The sequence below is a fragment of the Trichosurus vulpecula genome, chromosome 6, assembly GCF_011100635.1.
Source record: "Trichosurus vulpecula isolate mTriVul1 chromosome 6, mTriVul1.pri, whole genome shotgun sequence".
Taxonomy (NCBI): domain Eukaryota; kingdom Metazoa; phylum Chordata; class Mammalia; order Diprotodontia; family Phalangeridae; genus Trichosurus; species Trichosurus vulpecula.
In genome coordinates, this window is record NC_050578.1 from 247,682,692 (window position 1) to 247,706,146 (window position 23,455).

General features: G+C 44.3%; 2 protein-coding genes across 3 annotated transcripts in view; one reads left to right on the forward strand and one right to left on the reverse strand.

Moving 5' to 3' along the window:
- Nucleotides 1–21,227, forward strand: part of LDLRAD3 (low density lipoprotein receptor class A domain containing 3) — a 267,610-nt gene extending 246,383 nt beyond the window's left edge. Inside the window, exons 5-6 of one of the 2 annotated variants that reach the window (XM_036764829.1) lie at nt 14,401–14,746; nt 17,187–21,227. In XM_036764829.1, the coding sequence (XP_036620724.1) occupies nt 14,401–14,746; nt 17,187–17,448 (608 nt within the window). In that variant the 3' untranslated portion in view covers nt 17,449–21,227. The remainder of the gene's footprint in view (nt 1–14,400; nt 14,747–17,186) is intronic. The other variant, XM_036764830.1, reaches the window with a different exon arrangement.
- LOC118854470 (cytochrome c oxidase subunit 5B, mitochondrial-like) lies at nt 6,665–7,039 on the reverse strand. Its single transcript, XM_036764831.1, has one exon. It carries the CDS (start codon nt 7,037–7,039, stop codon nt 6,665–6,667), a length of 375 nt encoding a protein of 124 aa, XP_036620726.1.
- Nucleotides 21,228–23,455: the final 2,228 nt, after the last annotated feature.

The following is a 23,455-nucleotide window of genomic DNA, read 5'->3' on the forward strand; positions in this document are numbered from 1 at the left end:
TCAGAGAGGAAGAAACGGTGTGGTGAAGTCTTCATTCCTGGGATCATAAATATGGAAGAGCCACACAGGCCGATATTGCTTAGAGATCTGGGTACCCTGGGATGCCAGGGCACCGCAAACCCAGACAGAAACCAGTTTGCCACTTTTTTGCTGGGAAATTGGAGGTTTTCTCATCTTATGTGTGACTTGTGCTTGGACTCGCTGCTCGTTAGGGGCTGGGGCCTACCTCTCTGGACTGATTTCACACTTTCTCTTTCTTTCACCCTTTCTTCTCTTTCACCCTTTCTCACTCTCTGCACTTCCAAAGAAGTGGCCCATTTGCTGCTCCTCGCAGATGACATTCTATTTTCTGCCTTCACGCTTTGGAAAAAGATGTCTCCCATGCCAGGAGTGCTCTGTTTCCTCACCTCCCTCTCTTAAAACAACATCTGCTTTTATCTTTGAAACTCCATACAAGTCAAGAAATATTTATCAAGCACCTGCTAAATTCCAGGCATTGTACACAAGGGATACAAAAAAAAGGTGAAAACAGTCCCTGACCTCCTGGAGTTTACAATATAATGGTGAGGGCAAGATGTGAACCACAACTATGGACCAATAGGATGGATACAGGATTAATTGGAGATTCTCTTTGAGTGAAGGCAGCAGCATTAAGAAAGACTGGGAAAGGTTTCTTGGAGAAGGTGAAATTTTAGCTGAGACTTGAAGCAAGCCAGGAAGTGGGAAACCATAGGGAGAGCCTTCCAGGCATGAGAGCAGCCAGTGAACATACCAGGAGACAGAAAGCCTTATGTGAGGAACAGCTAGGAGGCGTTTATCACTGTATTGTGGAATATATGTAAGGTTTAATACAAAATAGGGTGGCGAGATGATGCCGTAGTGCATAAAGCACTGGGCTTTGAATCAGAAAGACTTCTTAAAGAGTTCAAATCTAGCCTCAGACATTTATTATCTGTGTGACCCTAGGCAAGTCACTTTACCCTGTTTGCCTCAGTTTTCTCATCTGTAAAATGACCTGGAGAAAGAAATGGCCAACCACGCCAGTATCTTAGCCAAAAAAAACAAACCAAAAACAAATGGGGAAGAGTTGGACACAAGTGAAAGACTCAGCAACAACAAATAATACAAAATACGCTCTAAGAAAACTGGAATGTACAAAGGGACCAGGGCTCAGCATAGTGTCTTCCCTTCGGTAGCTGCTTGTTAAATGTTTCTTGACTTGGATTAAATAGAAAGAAGGTCAGTAAATGGTTTTTGCCTACCCGTCTCAACCCTGGGGTTTGGTGACTCCATAGTACTGACCCAGTCTGGTAGGTGAACACTGACCTTTTCTTTTTAACTAACTTTTAAGATTAGCTGACAGTTTGAGCATTATTATAGTATACTTAAGAGCTGATACTCTTCTGCATGAATCATGCTTAAGCTAGCAGTCTCCTCACCCCGGGCCCGCTGATGCTGCAGGTTCAATAAAGCATCGATTGCATTGTAACTTGCCGAGTCTTATTATCAGACCAGGTACCAATTGGCCATGCAGTTCACTGAGTGTCCAGTAAGCATTTAATTTTATAATCTCCACCTTGCAGTCAAGGAAAGAATCTATGGTAAGAAACATTAATAGGACTCTTCTGTGGCAGTCCCCTTGGCCAGCACATTCCAAGCATGTTTTCTACATGGCATGTGCTGTAGGCAGCCTGAGAACATCGTTACAGAAAAAACTTCCATCTGCCACAAACACTTTGCAGGCCAGAGAGGAAATGGGTTTAAAGCCTGCCCTTTGATTGGGGTGATTAGACCATAAGTTTCGTTCTGTGACCTAACGAAAATGTCACCCCTCCCAATTTCTTTGCTTGCGAGCAGGTGTCTTTGTGGTCTCTTATAAAAAGTGGCGGTTGAACATCCAGTCTCCTTCCCATTGGGATTGGCAGATTCTGCAAGATCAGTTGCTGCCAGCAGAAGTGTATTTTTCTCCATGGCTTTGTGCCCCATATGTATTGGTTTGTAAGGTTCATTGATTCCTTCTTTTATTCTAATAATTTGTCTTTCAAACACTCATCCTATTGCCTAGTAAATATGTCAGCTGAAGACACAATCGATAAAAAGTCCATCGAAGGCTCCAAGTATTATAGGATAGAAAGAATGATGGAGGCTATTGGCCTTTTAGCTCTCTGTTTCCTTTCATCAATTCATGTGTGATACTAATTTCTATTAAGGAGCCCCCTTTTCTGCCTTGAAGAATGAGTTCACCCCTAAGTGTGGTGCGGCAGTATGATCTAAAGAGGCTGGCTGTGGAGCTAGGAGACATAGGGTTAAGTCCCAGCCCTCAGACAGGGGCACTGAGTCAGGAAGAAGCTTGGTGGATGCCACCATATTCTAGCAAACCTTTGCCAGGGAGGGGCAGGGATCGCAAACAACACCATGAATAACACAGACTTTAGGGAATCAGATTGAATCATACAAATAGTCAGGTTTCTTGGCAATTCTCTGGATCTTTTCTTGCCTCTTGAACCTAGAAGCATGGATGTCTTAGCCTCAGTCTCTGCTTTGACATCTGGTCTGCTCCACTTATCTCAGTCCTCTGGCTGAATTTCAGGGTCACCATAGTACCAACCCAGCTGAGTTTAGGGCATATACAGCTAGGTCGTAATTAGTGCGAATAATAAATCCCCATGGTGTGGTTACTTGTGTTCAAATCTGTATTATTTGAAGTCATAATTATGTAAAATATGCTCATTGGTTCCAGCCTAATGAAAATATTCAGTGTGATTTCAGATAAACTACTTGCCCCCCTCTTAATTTGTACCCTAATCCCTCATCTCCAAAGAAAGGTTGCCCATCCCTTGGCTCAGGGTTTGCTGAACCACCTACATATGTTTGCTGTCTTAGAAAAACTGTGCAAATTACTTAATTTCCTAAGACAAGCTTTCATCATGTGTAAAATGGAAATTAATCAATCAACAAGGTAAATGCCTTACTATGCTTAAATCCTTGCTATATGCCAAGCACTACGCTAGGCCCTGGGAATAAAAGTATTGGGGATAGGGACTAGATCTGTGAATTATTCAGTATAGAAAACTCCCTGTACCTTTGGTCCCTTCTCTGTATCTGAGAGGGTTCTCTAATGCACTGAGAGTTTATCAGGGTCACATAGACCCTGCCAAGTGCAAGAGGGGATGCTTGACTCAGGGTCATCCTGATTTCAAGACTGGCTTGCTATGTACAATACCACTCTGCCTTGCCTCTAGGGATACAGGGAAAGGCAAAAACAATCCCTGCCCTCAAAAAGCTTATAGTCTATTGGGGGAGACAATATGACTTTTTTTAGTAGGCCCATGGAAGGTACATACAGTGATGTCCATCCTCTTATGCGACAGACTCATTGTGAAGAGGAAACAAGACCATATACGTAAAAGCTAAAGATGCTATAGGTTTAAATGATTATTAAATAGCTCAGACTTTGGTCTGTAACTGTACTAGGTCTAATTTTTGCTGTCTTTAGTTAGCAAAGAGGGAATCCAGCACCTAACTACTTGAACCCTTATCCTCATTATCAAAAAAGGGGGGAAGAACCCACTAATCTCCTGCTGCATGTGTCAGACTTTTCCAATTATGATGAGAATTTTACGTGTATTGAGATATTACTGATAGCCTGCTGCTTTCTTGTTAAAAAGTCCTACTGTGTCTTTCTTATAACTTTTCATTATGGTGACATTTGCTGAAAAAGGATGGATCATCACACAGTAAAGATTGGTCTCATCTTGCCGGCTCTCCTTCAGAGTGAGCAGAGAAGAACACCAAAGTCTTTGATACTTTGCATTCAAGAGAATTAAGTATTCTGGAAGAAATGCCTGCCTGCCTGTCTGTCTGTCTGTCTATCTATCTTCAGGCTTAATTTCCCCAAATATTTCTCCTTTTCTCATTTTGAATTTAATCAGGAGATCACTGCCTAGCTGATCCCCGTGTCCTGGAGCCATAACTCATTCGTGGCCAAAGTGCCCCCTTTTAATTTCCTCCCTGGCCTGAGGCCAGCTGTAAAGTATGCTTGGGGCTGTCTCATGCCTGCTAGCAGATCAGGTTTCTACATTACACTACTTTAAGTTAATTTTAGAAACTTGAGTTGCCATGGTAATGGTTCAGTGGGGTTTTCTCAGTTCTCTTTTGATTTAGTCATTTGCTGGTCGGCCCTTTAAATTAAACTTTTTTTCAATAAGCATCTAAATTGGGATGAGAGATGTGCTTAGAATGATGATCCTTGTAGTAGCTTCAACCTCACAGAAAAAAAAAATTAAAGGGATGGGAAAACAGAAGTGAGTGAGTTGATACTCTTGGTTTCCAGAAGGCAAGGCAGCTCTTGGACCATGTCTGGTTATGGAGAGCCACAGACTTGGGGAATGACAGAATCTCAGAGCTGGAAGAGACCAGAGAGGCCCGCTTGCCCATACCTTAGCAGAAATCCTCTCTCCAACATAACTGGCAAGAGGCCATCTAACCTCTGCTCAAAGACCTCAAGCAAGGCCTACCTACTACCTACCACCCAAGGCCACCATTTCCATTTTTGGCTAGCTATAATTGTTAGGAAGTTTTTTTCCTATAAAATGAGTTGAAATCAAGACTTTTTCTTATTCAACCTATTCCCCAGACTTTACCATGTCCTTGCCAGTAGGCTTTTCTTGCTCAAGATGCTTCGGCCCTGGGGCCTGCTCTTATTGGTGAGCCCTAGGTGGAACAGTCATTTCATGAGGGACTTGAACCATGCTCCCTTCACTCTCAGCTCAACTCACACTCAGTACTTCTGGAGCCTTGCCCTTCTCTGTCCCCGGAGTACCTCCTCCTTTCTGCCTCCCTGTTATGTTTTGTTTTAACCTGTTAGAATGTATGTTCCTTAAGAGGAGGGACTATCTTGCTTACTTGTGTCTCAAGGGCACACAATAAGCACTTAATAAATGCTCTGCTGCTTTATCACTTCCACTCTTTGCTCCTACTTTTGCCCTCTGGGGCCAAGCGTACAAGTCTGGTCACTTTTTCATGTGGCAGGCAGTTGAAAGAACCAGGGATTTTTTTTTTGCCTTGCCTGGAGAGGAAAAGACTCAAGAGTGACCAAGAGCTGTCTTCACGTTTCAGAGTTCGTCCTGTGGAGAGGGAATTAGTTTTGTTCTGAGTGACCCGAGAGGGCAGAACCAAGAGGACTGAGGGAGGGAGGAAAGGCTTGATACCAGGAGAAACTTCCTGGGAATCAGAGCTGTCCACAAGTGAGGTGCTGTCCAGCAGTGGAATGGGCAGCCTCTAGAAGTGGTGGATTGCCCCTCCTTGGACATTTGCAAGTGGAGCCTGGAGGACTGCTTGTTTGATGTTCCTGTCTTTGCTGGGATCCCCACCAGTTAACAATCTCAGATCTTTGTACAAAAACACCAAAGGCAATTCTGAGCTTTGGAGGGAAAATGCCAGAGATTTTCTAGAGCTGGAGCTCATGTCTTCAGTATCATTCACATCTGTATTGGATCAGGAATCTGGACTGACCAAATTATGGAAGCTTGGCCCAGATGCTTTTAGAGCAAAGAATGATGTGTCCCAGGGAGGCCATAGAGAACAGAGGCTCAGAAAACATTGTAAGACTTACAAAAATGTGGAAGGATATGAGCAGGGAGTGGCAGGTGTTCTGTGTGTATGCTTTGGTTTTTTGTTTTTTTTTTCCATTTGCTTGTAGGATGCAAAAGTATTTTAGCAGAAGGTCAAAAGAATGCTTCAAAGTCCACGGCCCTTAGGAGGCAGTGTAAGAGTATTAGGTTCGGAGACAGAGGACTAGGTTCAAATCCTGGCTTTGCCATTTACTACTTGTGTGATCTTGGGCAAGTTACAAACTCCCCGGGCCTAGTTTCCTTAACTGTGGAATAAGAAATTTGGCCTAGCTGGTCCATTCCAACTCTTGATTCTATAATCCTATGATCCTGTGAACTTATTATGAAAGCACAATGTGAAATTTCCTTTACCATAAATTCTTAGGTTCAAATGGAAAACAGTCAGGAAAGGACCTTATTGGGCCTTTCTTCACCATGACATAGGTGTCGTAGGAGTTAAAGCTGAATGAGATAATCTAGTCCAATTCTTTATACACATAGAGTCTGTATACAGAAAAACCAAACAAACAAACAAAAGGCTCTCATTTTCAGATTATGAAACCGAGAATCAGTGTGCCACCTTAGTAACAGCTGGCCTTTGACCTCAGGTGCTCTGGCTCCAAATCTAGCATTCTTTCCACTAAACCACGTTAAGATTTTCTTTCCTCTTGTTGTTGTTGTTGTTGTGGGGAGGTGATAGCTCATAATTTCATCATTGTCGGGAGCTCCCAATGAAGAATTCTTCTACCCACGCTCATCAACCACCCAGGGTACCTGATTCCCAACAGCCCCTCTGTTGTGCATTTTTCTGTCAGTAAAACCAGCTTTAATATCAAAGTGCTAGTTTAGAGAGACATCAGCTGAGAAGTCTAACCTCAATCTCTTTGTAATGGGAGCTCATAATCTAATGTCCGTAAACTATTCTTTAAAAATATTCTGATAACTGTATTTCTTTTTTTTATGGGAGAGCCAGGGAAATAGCTAGTCTTTTATTGGAGGGAAGAAAACATAACACATCTCAAGTAAACCAGTTCAGGGGCTCAGTGGCTAAACTAGTGGGGTACCAGCTTGTAATGGGTTCCACAGGTAGGGCAACGCTGTGTCTCACCTTTGTGAAGCCAGAACCAGATGACTGCACTGTTGTCCTCTTCACAGATACAGCCCACTGTTCGCTTGTCAGTGATGGAGGGGACCAGGTTGGGTTCCTCCTTAGTCCCTGGAGTTGCCTTTGGGGCTAGCATATTGTATGGATCCAAATCATTCCTTGAAGCCATCATAATCTCTCTCTCCAAGCCAGTAGCCTGCTCCTCATCAGAAGAGATACCTCCTCTGGTCGCCATGGAGTGAACAGCCACCCGAGCAGGGCCAGAGGCCCTCAAGGCCTGGACTGCCAGTGCCCTGGCTCCCCGGAGTAACCTTGAAGCCATTGTGTCTGAACCAACTGCCACTGATAATTGTATTTCAATATAATTGGCTTTCTTTGTACTCCTATATATTTTATTTTATGTACTTAAAAATGTTGTGAGGAATCCATAAGTTTCAACAGATTGCCAAAGGGGCTATGATACAAAAAAAATCATTGCAAGCCCCTGCTCTGTAGGTTGGCTTCCAAGCAGCTTCAGAAAGAGGAGAGAGTCTGTGCCCACTTCAGGGTCCTCAGCAGCAGCTGCTGCCTTCCTGCCTCACAAATCTAGCGCCTTGCCTTCCTGATTGTGATAGTACAGAGTAGCTCAGTAACCTTGCTGTGGTCACACAGAAGGCAAGTGTCAGAACTGAGATTTTAACCCAGATCTCCCGACTCCCAAGCCCAACGTGCTTCCTCTCCTCCATAGGCATTAGTTGGTTCCTCAGATAGGTGGGTGGGGAGATGGATGGATATTGGGGCTACCATTTTGGAAATGATAGAACACACGTCTGCCCCTCCACGATTCCAGCCCTGTTGGCTATTTTTCCAAAGGATTCAGAGAGAGGGTTATATTGTCCCCACGTGACTTATGGGAGAGAAGCATCTCGGGAATGAGGACAGTACTGCCATAGTCTGCACCGCGTGTCATGCTCCGCAGAAATACTGCTCAGCTAGTAATATCTTGGCAAGCCTGGTGGTTTTGTATTCAGAGGTCGAACCTATTTGGGAGCCGAGGAGCAGCAATCTATCACCTTTTAGTAGCAATACAGAAGGTAAAACTTCTTGACATTTGTCATATAACTGGCATGATGTCGTAGAAAGAAAACCAGAAGTGGTTCGAGAGAATTTGTATTTAAATCCTGACTCAGTGATTTACTGAGAGGTCATGTAGCCTAGTGGCTAGAACGCTGGACTCAGACCCAGGATCAAGGACCATAGATCAGGAGTTGGAAGGGATTTCTGAGGCCATCTCACCCAACCCTCTCACTATACAGGCTCCCACTGTGCCCCTAGGGAATGAATTGACTTGCCCAAAGTCACCCAGGTTACAAATACCTGAGGTAAGATTTGAATCCAGGTCTTTTGCCTTCAGAGCCATTGCTTTTCTCCCCTCCATCACCCCAAATTCCATTTCAGATATGAGTAACTGAGTGATGGTGGGCAGGTCACCTAACCTCACTGACTCAGTTTCCTCATCTGTAAAAGGGATGGCATCTACTTCACAGGAGTGTTGAGAGAATCAAATGAAATAACATATGTAAAAGTTCTTTGCAAACCTTAAAGCACTATAGCAATATAATATATGTATATATAAGGATATAAATTATCATTATAATTCCTAGCAATGTAACCTTCAGGTAAGTCACATTCCTACTCTGTTCCTCAGTTTACCTTTATCTAAAATAAGGGGATTGATAAAGATATCTAAGTGCCATGCCTATCACATAGTAGATAATAAATGTTGATTGATTGATTGATTGATTGATTGACTGACTGATGAAGGCCCCCTCTAGCACTAAGCCTGGTGCTGGAGGGGGAGGGAGATGTTTGAGTATAACCTATATTCAGTCCAATATGGCATCTTTTCCCATTAGTTATCAAACTACCTGAAATTCTACTATTAGAGAGGAATCCCTTTGGATCGTGAAGGCTTTTCTGTTTTTGGAATTCCTTATTAAAAAACATACCCTGATGGAATAACAAATACCCGAATGCAGTTATCCGCTGGTAGGATCAGCAGCTAGCCCAGGCAAGGTCCTGTAGGACTCAAGTGGGGAGCTGGCTGCCAAAAGAGAAAGTGAAAGATGCAGAATTCACGCAGCTCACAGTTTTGCCTGGGATTCGCGTGACCCTAATATTCACTCTACCTGTGCGTTTCAGCCATCACCTTAGCCCTTTCTTGTTGTTGTTGTTGTTTGGTCACGTCCAATGCTTTGTGGCCTCATTTAGAGTTTTCTTAGCAAAGATACTGGAGTGGTTTGCCGTTTCCTTCTCCAGCTCATTGACAGATGAGGAAACTGAGGCAAATAGGGTTCCTTTTTTCATCTGTCAAATGAGCCGGAGAAGGAAAAGGCTTCTCCAGCTCTGTGTGTGTGTGTGTGTGTGTGTGTGTGTGTGTGTGTATGTGCGCATGCAGAACACCAAAGGTACCCTGAATGGAGATGGCCGTGATTGATTCCTTTTAAGTGCCTCAAGGATCCTTCCTGACTGCTGAAATGGGAGCTTTCTGGGCTGAGGCAACAGAGGATGAAGGACGAAATAAGAGCCCTCCATTCCAGGTCAGCGGGGCCCTGTACAATTTGTACTCACATATTTGAAAAACTGGAGAAACTGTGAATTTCTTCATGGTTAATAAAGCAACAGCGTGGAGTGCCACTTGTAATGTTTCTGTTATCAGCCCTTTTCCCTAAATTATTCAGAAAGTTTTTTACACTCAAAAGCTCCCTGCCTGCACCCTCAGCATTTCCCAAGTAACAAGATTTAATGGGTAGAAGTGGCACTGATGAACTGATTTTGTACGGGGCGCCTTCCAGATTCACAGATCTGGGGAACAAAAAAACCAAGGAAAGCTTCAGCTCTTTGGAATTTGAATTAAATCAACCCGTGCCTCCTCAGCTCTTGTCAAATGGAGGAAACAGCAGAGTAGGCAGAGGGTTGGGAACTGCCTGGGTGGGATTGCTCATTTAGCACTTCAAGGAGCTAGCTGCATAATCAGGTGAGCTCAACCTAGCATCTCTGCACTCCTGGGTACTTAATAGATTTTATTTGATGATGGTAATGATGAAACCCAATGGGATGCAGGCCTGGTGTGTAAATTCTGCAGCTAGACAGATTGAAGCCACATGAGGATTCCCCCAAATCCTCCCTCTCTCTCTCTCTCTCTCTCTCTCTCTCTCTCTCTCTCTCTCTCTCTCTCTCTCTCTCCCCCCTTTATCCCTCTCCCTCCCTCTTCTTCCTTTCCTCCCTCCCCCTCCCTCCTTCCTTCCCTTTTTCCCTCCCTCCCTCCTTCCCTCCTTCTCCCCTCCTCTAAACCAGGCAACCGTAGTCATATTTCTCCAATCTGCAGCCATCTCTGAAGGCCCTAGACACTAGAAACTTCACTTTATCAGCTGATGGAAGGGCACAATCAGTAGAAGTGTTGAAAGCAGGGAGCATTTCAAGGGTTGTTTTCCTTGGACTGTGTAATGGACGGGGGACTCATCATAGAAGCGAGAGGCCTGTGTTTATGTCCCAGGCCCAACACTTACTAGCCATGTGCTTCTGGATCATGTGCTTCTTCTTCTTCTTGGTCTTCAGTTGTGTCAGACTCTCTGTGTCCCTGTTTGGTGCTTTCTTGGCAAAGATACGGGAGTGGTTGGCCATTTCTTTCTCCAGTCAATGAACCATCTTGAATTTCACTTTCTTTATCTGGAAAATGTGCTTGATAATCTGTGTGCTGCCTACCTCAAAGGATTGTTGTGAGATAAGCACTTTGTAAACCCTTAAAGGATGATACAAATGTGAACTTACTTCCTTGCTGTGTCTAGGTATAGTCTCACTTTGGTGATTCACAGAAGCATTATTCAGCACTTAATCAATAAGTATTGATTAAGCACCTACTATGTGCCAGGCACTGTGCTCAGTCAGTCTCAGTGAGCAGTCAACAATCATTTATTTTGTTAAATGAGGTTTTATTAATGTCTTTTTATATAACACCATAATTTTCACCATATCTCTCTCCCTTCCAGAGTCATCCCACATACATAATAATTTTAAAGGAAAAGAGGAAAATATCAACATAACTGATCCATATGTGTGAAAATATGGACACTATAACTCTTGTGGATCTGCCACCTCTGTAAAGGGATGGGCTGGAGGTGTCTCCTCCTATCTCTTCTTTCTTCAAGTCATACTCAACAAGCAGTGTTTTCTGTGTTTCAGTCAGTGTGCTAAGTTCTAGGGATATAAAGAAAGGTGAAAATGCTCCCTGCCTTCAAAAAGCTTGCATTCTACCAGAGATAGAAGATGAAGGAAAATCATGGCATACGATGACATGTCAATTATCAGGCATTTATGAAGCACCTACTATGCAGCTAGGAGAAGAAGTGGATAGAGTGCTAAGCCTGGAGTCAGGAAAACTCATCTTCCTGGGTTCTAATCCAGCCTCAGGCACTTACTAGCAGTGTGACCCTGGGCAAGTCACTTAACCCTGCTTTCTCAGTCTCCTCACCTGTAAAATGATCTGGAGAAGGAAATGGCAAACCATTCCAGTATGTTTGCTTAGAAGATCCCAAAACGTTGTCATGAAGAGTTACCTAACCCTGTTTGCCTCGGTTTCTTCATCTGTAGAATGAACTGGAGAAGGAAATGGCCAACGACTCCAGTATGTTTACCAAGAAAACCCCAAAATGTTATCCCAAAGAGTCACTTTGCCCTGTTTGCCTCAGTTTCCTTATCTGTAAAATGAGCTGGAGAAGGAAATGCAATCCACTTCAGTCTCTTTGCCAAGAAGTCCACAAATGGGGTCACAAAGAGTACAGCAAATATGTGGTTTTCTAAGCCAACATACAGTGGCAAGGATGGCCCTGTTTCTGCTTGAGTTTCGTACCACTGCATCAGATGACCTCTGAGCTCCTTACCAACTGTGACTGTAGCAAAAGGAGAAGGGAATAGGCCAGGAGGGGAAGAGAGGAAACTTTCCTGTGATTTCCAGTGCTTTGAGTTTGAGGGACATGGCATTTGTGATATTAGTAATTGGCCAGGAGGCTCATTAAGCTCTTTAGAAAAGTAGGCCTTGTTAATGATTTAATAAAAGATGACATTTTAAACACAGTGGAAATTATACCAAGCACCGCTGAGTTACGTAATGTCATAATCTCCCAAGCATGTGTGATTTTTCCTCCTCTCCTGCCAAAGTGGAGAGATCTGGAGAGAGTCTGCGCTTAGAAATGTAAACGAGACTGTTAGGCTATACAGACGTTTTACATTCCAGTCATTTTAAAGAGGGATCCCAGATGGACTCTTAAGACCTCAATTGCTTACACAGAAGTCGGTGTTCTGAAAACGCCAGGCTGGCTTGTCAGCTCTGTGAAAAGTCGTCCCCTCCCCCACCCCCTCAGCCACCTTCCTCCTTTAAAAATAACCCACTGACAATTAATTGGATCCTCAGCACCGCAGAGATAGTGGAGTTTTTCTAGCCCTTGTCTATCAGGGCAACTGGAGAAGGTATTAGGAGGAAAGGGAAACCCTGAAAATGGATTCTGTTTCTTCAAGTTTCCATATTATAGAAACACTTGCTGGAAGGTCAGGGATCAGGTGGGGATCTGGGGTGATCTTTTGTGTTCAGCCCTGGGTCTGAAATAATCACACACATGTACACATCCATGCATATGTTCATATCCATCTTTTCATCCTCTGGGGGTCTCTGAGAGAACAACTTGTCAAAGGTGGAACTCTGCCTGTTCTTCGCAAGGGTTGATGGGCAGGTAACCATCTACAAGAAATTCCAAAACAGATTTTCTCCCCCACATGTACTCAGTGCTCAACAGTCCTTCTTTCCTTGTGGCTTTTTCATCTTGTAGTGGAGATGTTAAATGGGTTCCAAGCACTTGAGATTCACTGAGGCCTTATTGGATTCCTTTTCAGAAAATCTATCAGGGAAGCAGTGATGGTAGCTGGAAAGATGCTTCCTTACCCTCGTCTCACCATGTTTGGGTGCAGAGAGGAGAGGAGTCAGAGCATCCATAGACTTTGGAGAGGGTTTATCATGCTTGCTTTAGGTTGGCCTGGAGCCCACCTGAATTTAGAGTACTTGGAGGGTAGGAACTGTGGTTCGTTCCTCTGTTCCCCCTTCATTCTGTCTTTGTCTATGTAAGCCTAGTACAGCAGTTCTTAAACTGTGGGTCACAACCCCATAGGCATAGCAAAAAATTTGTCAACAATAAAACGTTTCTGAAGGCTCAACAACCAAAAATTAATTAAAAATCAAACACATAATGAATCCGAGGTGTTTCTGGTGGCGCTTGCTCCTGAGTGCAACTTCACTATAGCCTTGGTTCTGAACACAAAGCATGTGCACTTTGCACTGTGAGCGCCCTCAAGCCACACAGCACCAAGGAACACTCCCTAAACACCCTGGCCTAGTATACTTCCTACAGGCAGCTAGGTTGTACAGTGGAAGGAATGTAGGACCTAGAATTGGGAAACCGTTGTTCAGTGGGGTACGACTCTCCATGACCCCATTTGGGGTTTTCTTGACAAAGACTGGAATGGTTTGTCATTTTCTTCTCGAGCTTATTTTATAGATGAGCAACTGAGGCAAACAGGTTAAGTGACCTGCCTAGGGTCACACAGCTATTAAGTGTCTGAGGCTGGATTTGAACTCAGGAAGATGAGTCTTCCTGTCTCCAGGTCTGGTGCTCTTATCTACTGTACCACTTAGCTGCCCATAGAATCGGGAAGACCTGAGTGTGACCCTGGGCAAGTCTCCCAGCTCCAGTTTCCCCCTGTGTAATATGGGGATGCTAAAACCAACTATCTCATAGGACAGTTATGGGGATCAGTTGAGAATATGTATGTGAGGTGTTCTGCAAATCTGAGAGAGCCTGTAATAATAAGAACCAGCGATTGGTGTAGGTAGAATGCTTTGCAAACCTTAAAGCACCATATACATCAAAGTTGTCAAATGCACAGCCTACTACACTCCTGAAAGAGATTAAAATCCAATTGGGAAATATCTAATGAACTAAATCAAAGTGCAATATGACGTAGATGTTCATTTGTAGTTTTCTCAGCAAACATATGGCCTGAAGGGATCCTTGTGTATGGTTTAATGACCCTGGTTTCTATTGGATTTTGATACCACTGATATACATGGCAGCTATTTTTATTCCTTGCACATAGTAGGTACATATTGTACCCATTGCTCTTTTTCCTTGTAGCGGGTGTTTCTCTGACATCAGGCAGACCTACCTGCTGCCTGCCACTGCCACGTAGGAAGAGGAGGCTTCCACAACCATGACACCTCCATTTTACAGATAGAGAAACTGAGGCCCAGGGAATCAAAAGGACTTGCATAGAATCAAATGAGATAATATATAGAGTGGGCATTTAATAAATGCTCGATTCCCCTCACCCCCACAGTGATGACATGAGAGTACTGGGATTTGGAACCAGAACAGGATGGGGAGAGGAAGAGCTAGGCTTTTTCATCTCCCAGCTCTCTGTGGAATGCTTTGCAGAGAAGGCATGCACCCCAGGGAATAAAGAAGGAGCTTTGAGCCCTATACTGTGACTGGTTTAGCAATTTTTAGCAGTCTAAAGTTGCTGCTGTGGGTACCGATCTTACCGCAGGTGATTAACAGTCCTTTTGCCTTTGTCCCGGCTCCTCTTTCCTCATGGCAGAGGCGGGCAGCGGGCAGGTCTACGTGACGCCGGAGAACCAGCTGCTCTACTACCCCAGCATCACCTATGCCATCATCGGCAGCTCCGTCATCTTCGTGCTGGTGGTGGCCCTCCTCGCCCTCGTGTTGCATCACCAGCGGAAAAGAAACAACCTGATGACGCTGCCTGTACACAGGCTGCAGCATCCCGTGCTTCTGTCCCGCCTGGTCGTTCTCGACCACCCGCATCGCTGCAGTGTCACCTACAACGTCAACAACGGCATACAGTACGTGTCCAATCAGGTCTACCACAACTCCCTGGACTTGGACTCCCCTCCCTCCTACTCAGAAGCCGTGCTGGACCAAAGGTGGGTATCTCAGAAAAACGCAGTGAACCTAATAGCACTCAAAACTGAGGCCTGACTTATTTTTCGTCTAAACCTGAGATTTCATTGGTGTAGGAAATGCCACTGGCCATTTCTTTGTCTTAGTTTCCCCATCTAGAAGGACATCCTTCCTAGACACTAGAACCATCGCACTCCCATGTCGTATCATAGATACAGAGTGTGAAGGAGACCTTAGAGACCATTGAGTCAAGCCCCCTCATTATACAGATGGAAAAACCGAGATGCAGAGAAGTTGCCCAAACCACGGTGCCTGTAAGAGTAAGGCAGGATTTGGATCTAGGCCTTCCAAGTCCAGCACAGCCTTCGCTGTTCACACTGCCTCTACCTTTGTGACTTCAGGCACTACTAAGAGGAAAATAGGAGAACAAACAAATTCTTCAGTAAATAATTATGTATTGTAATGTAATAACATAAAATCAATCCATTATTATAGGGTTGAGAAATGGAAGAGACCACGATGGGCAGCCATTCTCATTTTATAGGTGAGGAAATTAGCCTAAATGCTACAGAGTAATGGCCACTGGATCTGAAGTCAGAGAACCTGGGTTCAAAACCAGATCTCTCACTTACTATATCTGTGACCCACAGCACGTCATTTAATCTCAATTAATAATTTAACATAATAACAATAATAATAATGAATTTAATATAGGTTAATCTTAGAAAGCCAAGTGGCTCACTGCTCAGCTCGGGCACAGTGGGGGACCTATAAAAATCCAGTCTTTAGTCCATATGTGTTAATCTCAGTTTAACGAAATTAAAATCAATCCTGAGTTTAATATGGTTTTAATCTCAGTTTCCTTATTTGGAATACAAAAGGATTGTGCGTGATGGCTTCTAAGGTCCCTTCCAGCACTAGAACTATGACTCTATGTATATAGAATCATAAATTAAAAACTAGAAGGGTCCTCAGATATCATCTTGCCCAATTTCCTAATCTATTGATGAGGAAAGATATTCATGGTTAAGTGACTTGTCCAAGGCCACACGGGCCTTAAGTAGAAAGAAGAATTCCTATGATCCTAAGATTAAAAGCCAGAAGAGACCTGAGATGTCATCTCATGGGGCCACGTCATTTTACAGATCAAGAAGCCTTGACCCAGACAGGTTAAGTGACTAATTGGGGGACCAAAAGGAGCCAGCTCACCTATTCATTATACTGTGACCCCAAGCAAATCACTTGCTTTCCCTGGTCCTCAACTGCCTTATATATAAATGAGGTGGTTGAAACAGATGACATCTAATGTCCTTCCTAATTCTAAATCTGTGATCCTAGATTCTGTAACCATTGTTCTTGGTTTTTTTGGAGGGGGGAAGGCAGAGCAATTGGGGTTAAGTGACTTGCCCAAGGTCACACAGCTAGTAAATGTGTCAAGTGTCTGAGGCCGGATTTGAACTCATGTCCTCCTAACTCCAGGGCCGGTGCTCGACTCATTGCACCACCTAACCGCTCCCTGTAACCATTGTTCATTTCCCTCAGAGCCCAAGCTTCGGCATCCATAACATGACAGTATCTCCGCAGGCTCACATCAAAGGTGGTTGGCATCCCTCCCCTTGGAGCGTAGGGGCTTCTCTTTATGAATAATGACTAGGAACAAAGACGTTGGGTCTTTTATTAAGATTGCACCTCATACCAGTCTTAGCAAGGCACGGAAGCTGAGATTTGGCTCCCTTCTTGCTCAGCATTGCCATCCTCCCCATCCTGTGGATTACACAGCAATGGCCCCGCGACAAGAGGGTAAAACGATGCAACGGCCGGTCCTTGGTCCCTTCGCCTGAATTCCAGCCCTGCTGGAGATGTCCTTGCTGTCTGGCCCCTCCATTTCAGAGTGAGGAAATTGTGTCTTGAGAGCCTGAGTTTAATGGGAGAGGTCATATCCCTGTCGAATTACATCATTCTGAGGATGTGGTTTTGGCCCTGCCTGAAAAACCATAAGGAGACAGGAGGGAATACGCTCCTCTCTTGCTTGAGTTATATTGTTTCAAAACCACTGAAACGAACTAATCCTTGGGGTGATCTTTTCCATAAGGAAAGATCAATCAACATGTATCAATTAAGCACTTCCTATGTGTCAGGCTGGGCCTGCCCTCAGGGCACTTCCAGTCTTCTGGGGAGGTGGTGTGCCCATTACTAGATATATATGAGATACATACAGAGTAGAAGGAAGGTAGGCTCACAAGGAAAGGCTTAAGTGACTGTGGGGGACTTGGAAGGCCTCTGCAGAAGGTGGCAATTGAGCTGAGTCCTGAAAGAAGTTAGGAGAGGGTCCCCTATTTCTCCTCTTAGGACAGCTTGAAATAAATGCTTCCAAAGAGGAGCATCCCTTCGCCAGTACCGCAGTCCGATTTATTCTTTCTCCCACCCTTCTCTTCCATATTTCTCTTCTTCTCCCCTTTACAGCAGACCCCCGTGGTTTGACCTCCCTCCTCCCCCTTACTCTTCAGAAGGTGACTCCTTGAGTCAGACAGAGCTGCCCCCCTACCGTTCCCGAGCCGGGAGCGCAGCAAGCTGCAGCCCAGCAGCAGATGGTGGCCTCCTCGGCGTCTCCAGCAGTCAGCCCCAGGACAGCAGCAGCTACAGCAACCGCCCTCATCCATCTCCAGAGAGAACGCCAGAGCCAAGTGACTCACTGCTCAGCTCAGGCACAACGGGGGACCTGTAAATTTCCAGTCCTTTTTTTAAAGTCCATATGGGTTAATCTACTGTGGCTTGTTACCATTTCGCTGTCTTTGTGCTTGTGGTTGGCCCTTGATCTTTAGGAGATCACAAGGGGATGAGTCTGGGGGACTTGGAGGGAGGGAGAGAAATGGGGCATTTTTCCAAGGATCCCTGTTGATAAGATTTGTGTTTTACCATTAGGTCACCGTTGCGCTATTTCCTGAGACTCCCATGATCACATGACTCCGTATCCATGATGCTTCTCTGGCTCCCCCCCACCCACTGTCTGTCCCCTCTGTCCTCTCTTCTCTGTCCCTGCCCTTTCTCCCTCTCTCTCTCTGTCTCTCCTCTCTTTCTCTCTCTCTCTGTCTCTCTCTGTCTTTGTCTCTGTGTCTCTGTCTCTGTCTGTCTGTCTCTCTCTCTGTCTCTCTCTCTCCTCCCCTTACCTCTGTTGTGGTCATTGGAGTGTCTTGAATTTGCTGACAGGGAGAGAAAACAGTATTCAAAAACCCTTTCGAAGGACAGTCTTTTGGTATGGTTTTGTCTGATCCAAAGACCAAGATGAAATAGTATGCCCTAATGCTACTTAATACTGCTGTGTGCTCCGGATCAGAATAGGGAGGTCATAGTGGCCTGGGAGACTCTGCAAAACTGGTCTGGAAAATATCAGTGGCAAGCTAGGAAGTGGCAAACCTCTAAAGCACTTCACTTTTCGTGTGTCCTGGACCCCTTTGGCAGGGAGCCCTTTTCAGAATCGCATTTTTAAATGCATAAAATAAATAATAATAATGATAGTCACCATTTGCATAGCACTTTGAGATCTGCAAAGTGCTTTACAAACAAGATCCATTTGACCTACCCTCCAGGTAGGTACTATTATTAGCCCCATTTGCAGATGGTGAAACTGAGGCAGATGCAGGTGAAGCTACTTGCTTCCCCCAGGGTCACACAGCTAGTATCTGAGGTCAGATTTGAACTCAGGTCAATCCTGACTTCAGGTCCAATGGTCTTTCCATTGTACCACCTAGCTGCCATACATTTTTATGACAAATAAAATACATAGGATTATAAAGGAAACCAGTGGGCTCCAGCCCCTCAAGTGTGTCTTCTGATCCTGAGATGGTGAATGGCACATAGCGAGTGCCAAGATAAAGTGCCCAGAGTCTTCCATCCCTTCCTGGGCAGGTTTCCCCTCCAAGCTGAGCTTGGAGAAAGTAAGACTCTTACTTGGGTCCCCTATAAAATGAGCTTTGCCCCCTTCTGCCTCACAACAATCACAATGATCGTAACTCATAAGAGGTGGTATGTGTGGTAGATAAGAGAACAGACTTTGGAGTCAGGAAGACCTGAGTTCAAAGCCTGCCTCTACTCCCACGTTGGACGTGTGACCATAAGCAAGTCACTTCTTCGTGCCCCAGGCAACCTTCTAAGACCAAGTTGTAGAGCAGGGGCCAAGTGATGTTTTAGGAGGTGGGGGTGAGGGTGTCCTTCTCCAGGAATTCCCCATAGTGATGCATTCACAGGTCCAAATTTAAAAAAAGAATGAAAGAAATAAAACCTAATTCTTAGTATTTTAAAGGTTTCAAAGTGCTCTATGTAGATGATTTCATGTGATCCTCACAACAACCTTCTGAGGAAGGTACTACAAGTATTATGATCCCCCTTTACTGATGGGAAAACCGAGGCTTATGGGGGATGAAGTGATCTGTTTGTGGTCATATAGCTAGTAAGCATCTGGGGTGGGATCTGAACCCACCTTGCTCTTATCCATTATGTTGAACTGTCTCTCTCTATCACAGTCAACCCAGGCTTCTGTTCCGAACCCATGTCGGTGATTAGAAATGTTGATTTGAGGACCGTGTATGTTGGCACCTGACTACAACAGCCTTAAGAGTGTCTTGGTTTTGAACTCTCTTGAGAGCCAGAGTTGATATTAGAATGTAAATTCCTTCAGGGCAAGGACCTATGAGTTTGTTGCCCTCATATCCCCTCAACACATAGAACGGTAGAACGGTGCCTGGGCCATAGTTGGTACCTCATAACTGCTTGTTGATTTGAACTGAACTGCTAATCCCACGTAGATGGGCAAGCTCCCATCAACGCCACAACACTGCTTCATTCCCAGAGACTGTCTGTCCCTTCTCAGGCCACCAGACACCTCTCAGCATGGGAGCCTTTTCCTCCTTTGGAAGGCATAGGCAGCAGGCAGCCAGTGGTGGAGTCGACCAGGTCCCATTTGGACTTCTTCCCAACCCCACCCCCAACCTAGGCCAGAAATACATTTAAAATGGTGTGTTTGTGTTTTCCCTTCTAGTTAAGGGCCTATTTATATGTGTATAGGAAAGGTGTACTTTTTTTTTAAATGCGGTCCAAAGAGAGATAGATGTAAAAGGATATTGTGCCTTTTTCATCCGTAAACCTTTGGTAACAAGCCACACTCGACTAACTCACGTGCTAGGAGTTTGTGCACTTAACGCACTTTGGGGGCTATTATTTATCATATTCTTGAAGGAAGTCGAAACAGAAAAATGTTCCTCTCTCCGATCCAAAGCACTGTGCTGGTAGGCTTTTGACCTTGACTGTGGACTGAGGAGGGAGGCCGTGGGGGCTTAGGGAGGAAAAGGAAACCTTTCTCCATGCTGGAATAATGGGAGAAGTCTCTGCCCACCTCCTGGGACAGAGCCCTATGCAACATTTTGTCAAGTCACACTGATGCCTGTTACAACTGGAACCGAGTGACTACGTCTTGGAGAAGCTCTGAGCCAGACCACTCACTCACCCGTGGGCTCCCTTCCTTGGTTAAAGGAATGACAAATGATGTGTTTGATCCAAATGAGTTATTAAAATGTTAACTATGGGTAATGAGGGAGGGATGGGGCTGAGAGGGGAGGTTTGCTGAATTGACCTTGTTCTGAAGCAAATGATTTTGAGGTACTCATAAAAGAGCTTGCTAGACACTCTGGAATTTTTAATAAAGGACAACTAGCCGTTTGTCTTTCTTTCTGAGATAGCATCATAGTAATTTTGTCTATAGCCCGGTGATTTAAAAGAAAAAAGTTCTGGTTGCAATATGAGCTTTAAAGAAACTTTGCCTGGGTACATCATCTCCTCTAAGTCAGATTGATTGGTTTTATTTCAGCCCTTTGATAGTTCAAGGGAACGTCTTCCCTCGCTCTGGAAGTTGGTCGGGGGAAAGGATTCCAATTTTAATTAATAGGGCAGTGAGCTAATCTCATGCTCTCTCCTGCTTCTAGACATCTTAGAGAAGACAAATGGTCTTCGTAGATAAGGAAAAACTATTAATGATGAAGGAATACAGGGACATTTTTATTACAGATTTGATTTTTTTTTAATGAATGCCGTAAAAATATAAATAGGGCCTCTGAGCTGCCATTTTTTTTCCTTAAGTAGGCAAACAAGTGGCCAGCAGTCATTCTTATGTCCTTCCCATTGGGAGAGGTTACTCCATGCACTCCAAAAGAAAGAGAACCTGGAGTCTATTCTAGGAAGTGAGATCAGCTGTGTAGGCTTTTTATTTCCCAGGACTAACTTTCCCAGATGCTTCTGCTTCAAAATCCCTCCTCTCCCTCCCTACCTCAACGCTGACATTTTATGCAAAAGAGGAAAAGGAAGGAATGGGCTGTCATGGTCAGTGCGTGATGTTCAGAGTCACTGTAAACTGGAAAGGTCGTGGGTTTGGGGGTTGTGGTTGTGTTTTGGTTTTGTTTTTTTTTTTTTAAATTTTTATACTCTTGAATAAACTTGCAGTTTCACTCTTGCTAATGGTGTCGATGCCTCTTGATCTCTCTTTTTTCCACTCTATTAGGGGTATTTATTGGATCATGACCAATAAATTGTTTCTGTCTGTGCCTGTTCTTCTGTTCTAAGCATTTGTGATGGCTTTATTTCTGAAACTTTGTCCCCCAAACAAAAACAAAACAAAAAAGAAAGGAATAGTCTTGAGAGGAGGGTATATAAATATGCAAAATCAATTGCTGATTGTCTCCTGGCTGTCTTTCTTATGGGGCCTATAATTTTCTTCTTTGAGACCCAGGAGGGTCTTAACCACACAATAATTATAGTACTCTGGCTCCTCAACCTACTACTTTTGTGACATTAGGCAAACCACTAACTTCTACGGGCCTCGGTTTCCTCATCTGTAAGATGAATGGCTCAGCCTATAGGACCCCGAAGGTCCTCTCTAGGTCTATGACCCTGCACAAGGCAGAGGACAAAGAACTGAAGTTGGGTTTGAATCCCGCCTCGGTCATTTACCGCTGTTGTGACCTGGAGAAGCTCACTCCTCCTGCCAATGAGATCTCCTCCAGGAGGCCCTTCCTGGCCCGACCAGTGCCTCCCAACGCCAAGATAACCACCTGTTTCCTCTGTAGATCCTGTATTTACTCTGTATGTCTCTGCTTCTTATGTGTCTTGTATATACTTACATTGTGGGTGCGCTAGCCACACATCGGCTTAGATGACCTCTGAGGGTCCCCTCTAGCACCGCCGGCCAGCAGGAATAACCAGCAAAGCCTTCACGACAGCCCTGGGAGGAAGTTACTATTATGACTATACTGTTATTAATTATCCCCATTTTACAGACGAGGAAACTCAGGTAAACAAAGGCTAATTGACTTGCCCAGGGTCACACAGCTAGTGAGTGTCTTAGGCTAGATTTGAATTCAGGTCTTCCTGACTCCAAGTCTAGTACTTTATCTATTAGGCCATCTAGCTACAATAAATCTATAGTCCTAAGAAGTTTATGTTTATATTTATTATATATTTATTATTATATAATAAATTATTATTATATAATATATTTATTATATATTAATTTTCCTAGTTTGTACTATAATAATAATAATAATTAACAGCTGTCATTTATATAGCGCTTTAAGGTTTAAAAAGTGCTTTACAATCATCTAATTTGATATTCGCAGCAACCCTGGGAGTTAGGTGCTGTTATCCCAGTTTTATAGTTGAGGAAACAGAGGCAAACAAGACAATGACTTGTCCAAGGTCACACAGCTAGGCCGTGTCTGAGGCTGGATTTGAACTCAGGTCTTCCTGGCTCTAGGTCCATTGCTCTAACCCCAGCCCCACATGTGGCAGAGCAGGGGTTAGAAGGGGGAGGGGGAGTGGCATGTCGATTCCAGCCACACTGGCCTTGTTCCTTTTTACACAATAATCTTCCACCTCCAGACCTTTGCCCGGGTTCCTTCCTTACAAGACTAGCTAAAGGCCACCTCCTACACGAGGCTTCTCTTATCCATAAGTGTCTCACAATCCCACTTGCATTTACTTTGCATGTATTTTGCATGCAGTTACACATTCACTTTTGTTTTTGGCTTTGCTTCCTTAGCGTCTTCCATGTCGTAGGTGTTAAACAAATACTTGTTAACCCTTACTTACCTGTATGTGACCTTGAGCAAATCACTAAAACTCCAGGGGCCTCAGTTTCCTAAACTGTAAAAAAAAAAAAAAAAAGTTGGACTATAGAGCCTTCGAGGTCCCTTCCAGGACACATGTATGTGGTCTCCTCTGACTTAATGACCAAAAGCAGGAACCTTCCATATAAACTCCTTAAGATGAAGGGCAGACTTTCTAGTCTTTTATCTAATCTCAGAGCTGGGCCATGTAGTCCCACCCACGGATGGCTAGGACTCCCTTTTCAGTGTCTCTGACATTTGGAAGTCTTCTAGAGAGGGAGAAGACAGCGCAGGTATCCTCAGAATCACAGAAGCAGGAAAGACCTCAGCATCCTAGCCGCTTCCACTTCCCCTACGTTGAATCCCTTTTACGACATACCTGTGGGGCAGCTAGGTGGCACGATAGGTAGTGTGCCCAGCCTGGAGTCAGGAAGACCTGAATTCCAATGTCATCTCAGACACTAGATGTGTGACCCTGGGCAAGTCACTTAACCTTGTTTGCCTCAGTTTTCTCATCTGTAAAATGAGCTGGAGAAGGAAATGGAAAACTACTCCAGTATCTTTGCCGAGAAAACTCCAAAT

Excerpts from the sequence above, each read along its gene's own strand:
- LOC118854470 (XM_036764831.1), bottom strand. The coding sequence starts at position 7,039 with ATGGCTTCAAGGTTACTCCGGGGAGCCAGGGCACTGGCAGTCCAGGCC.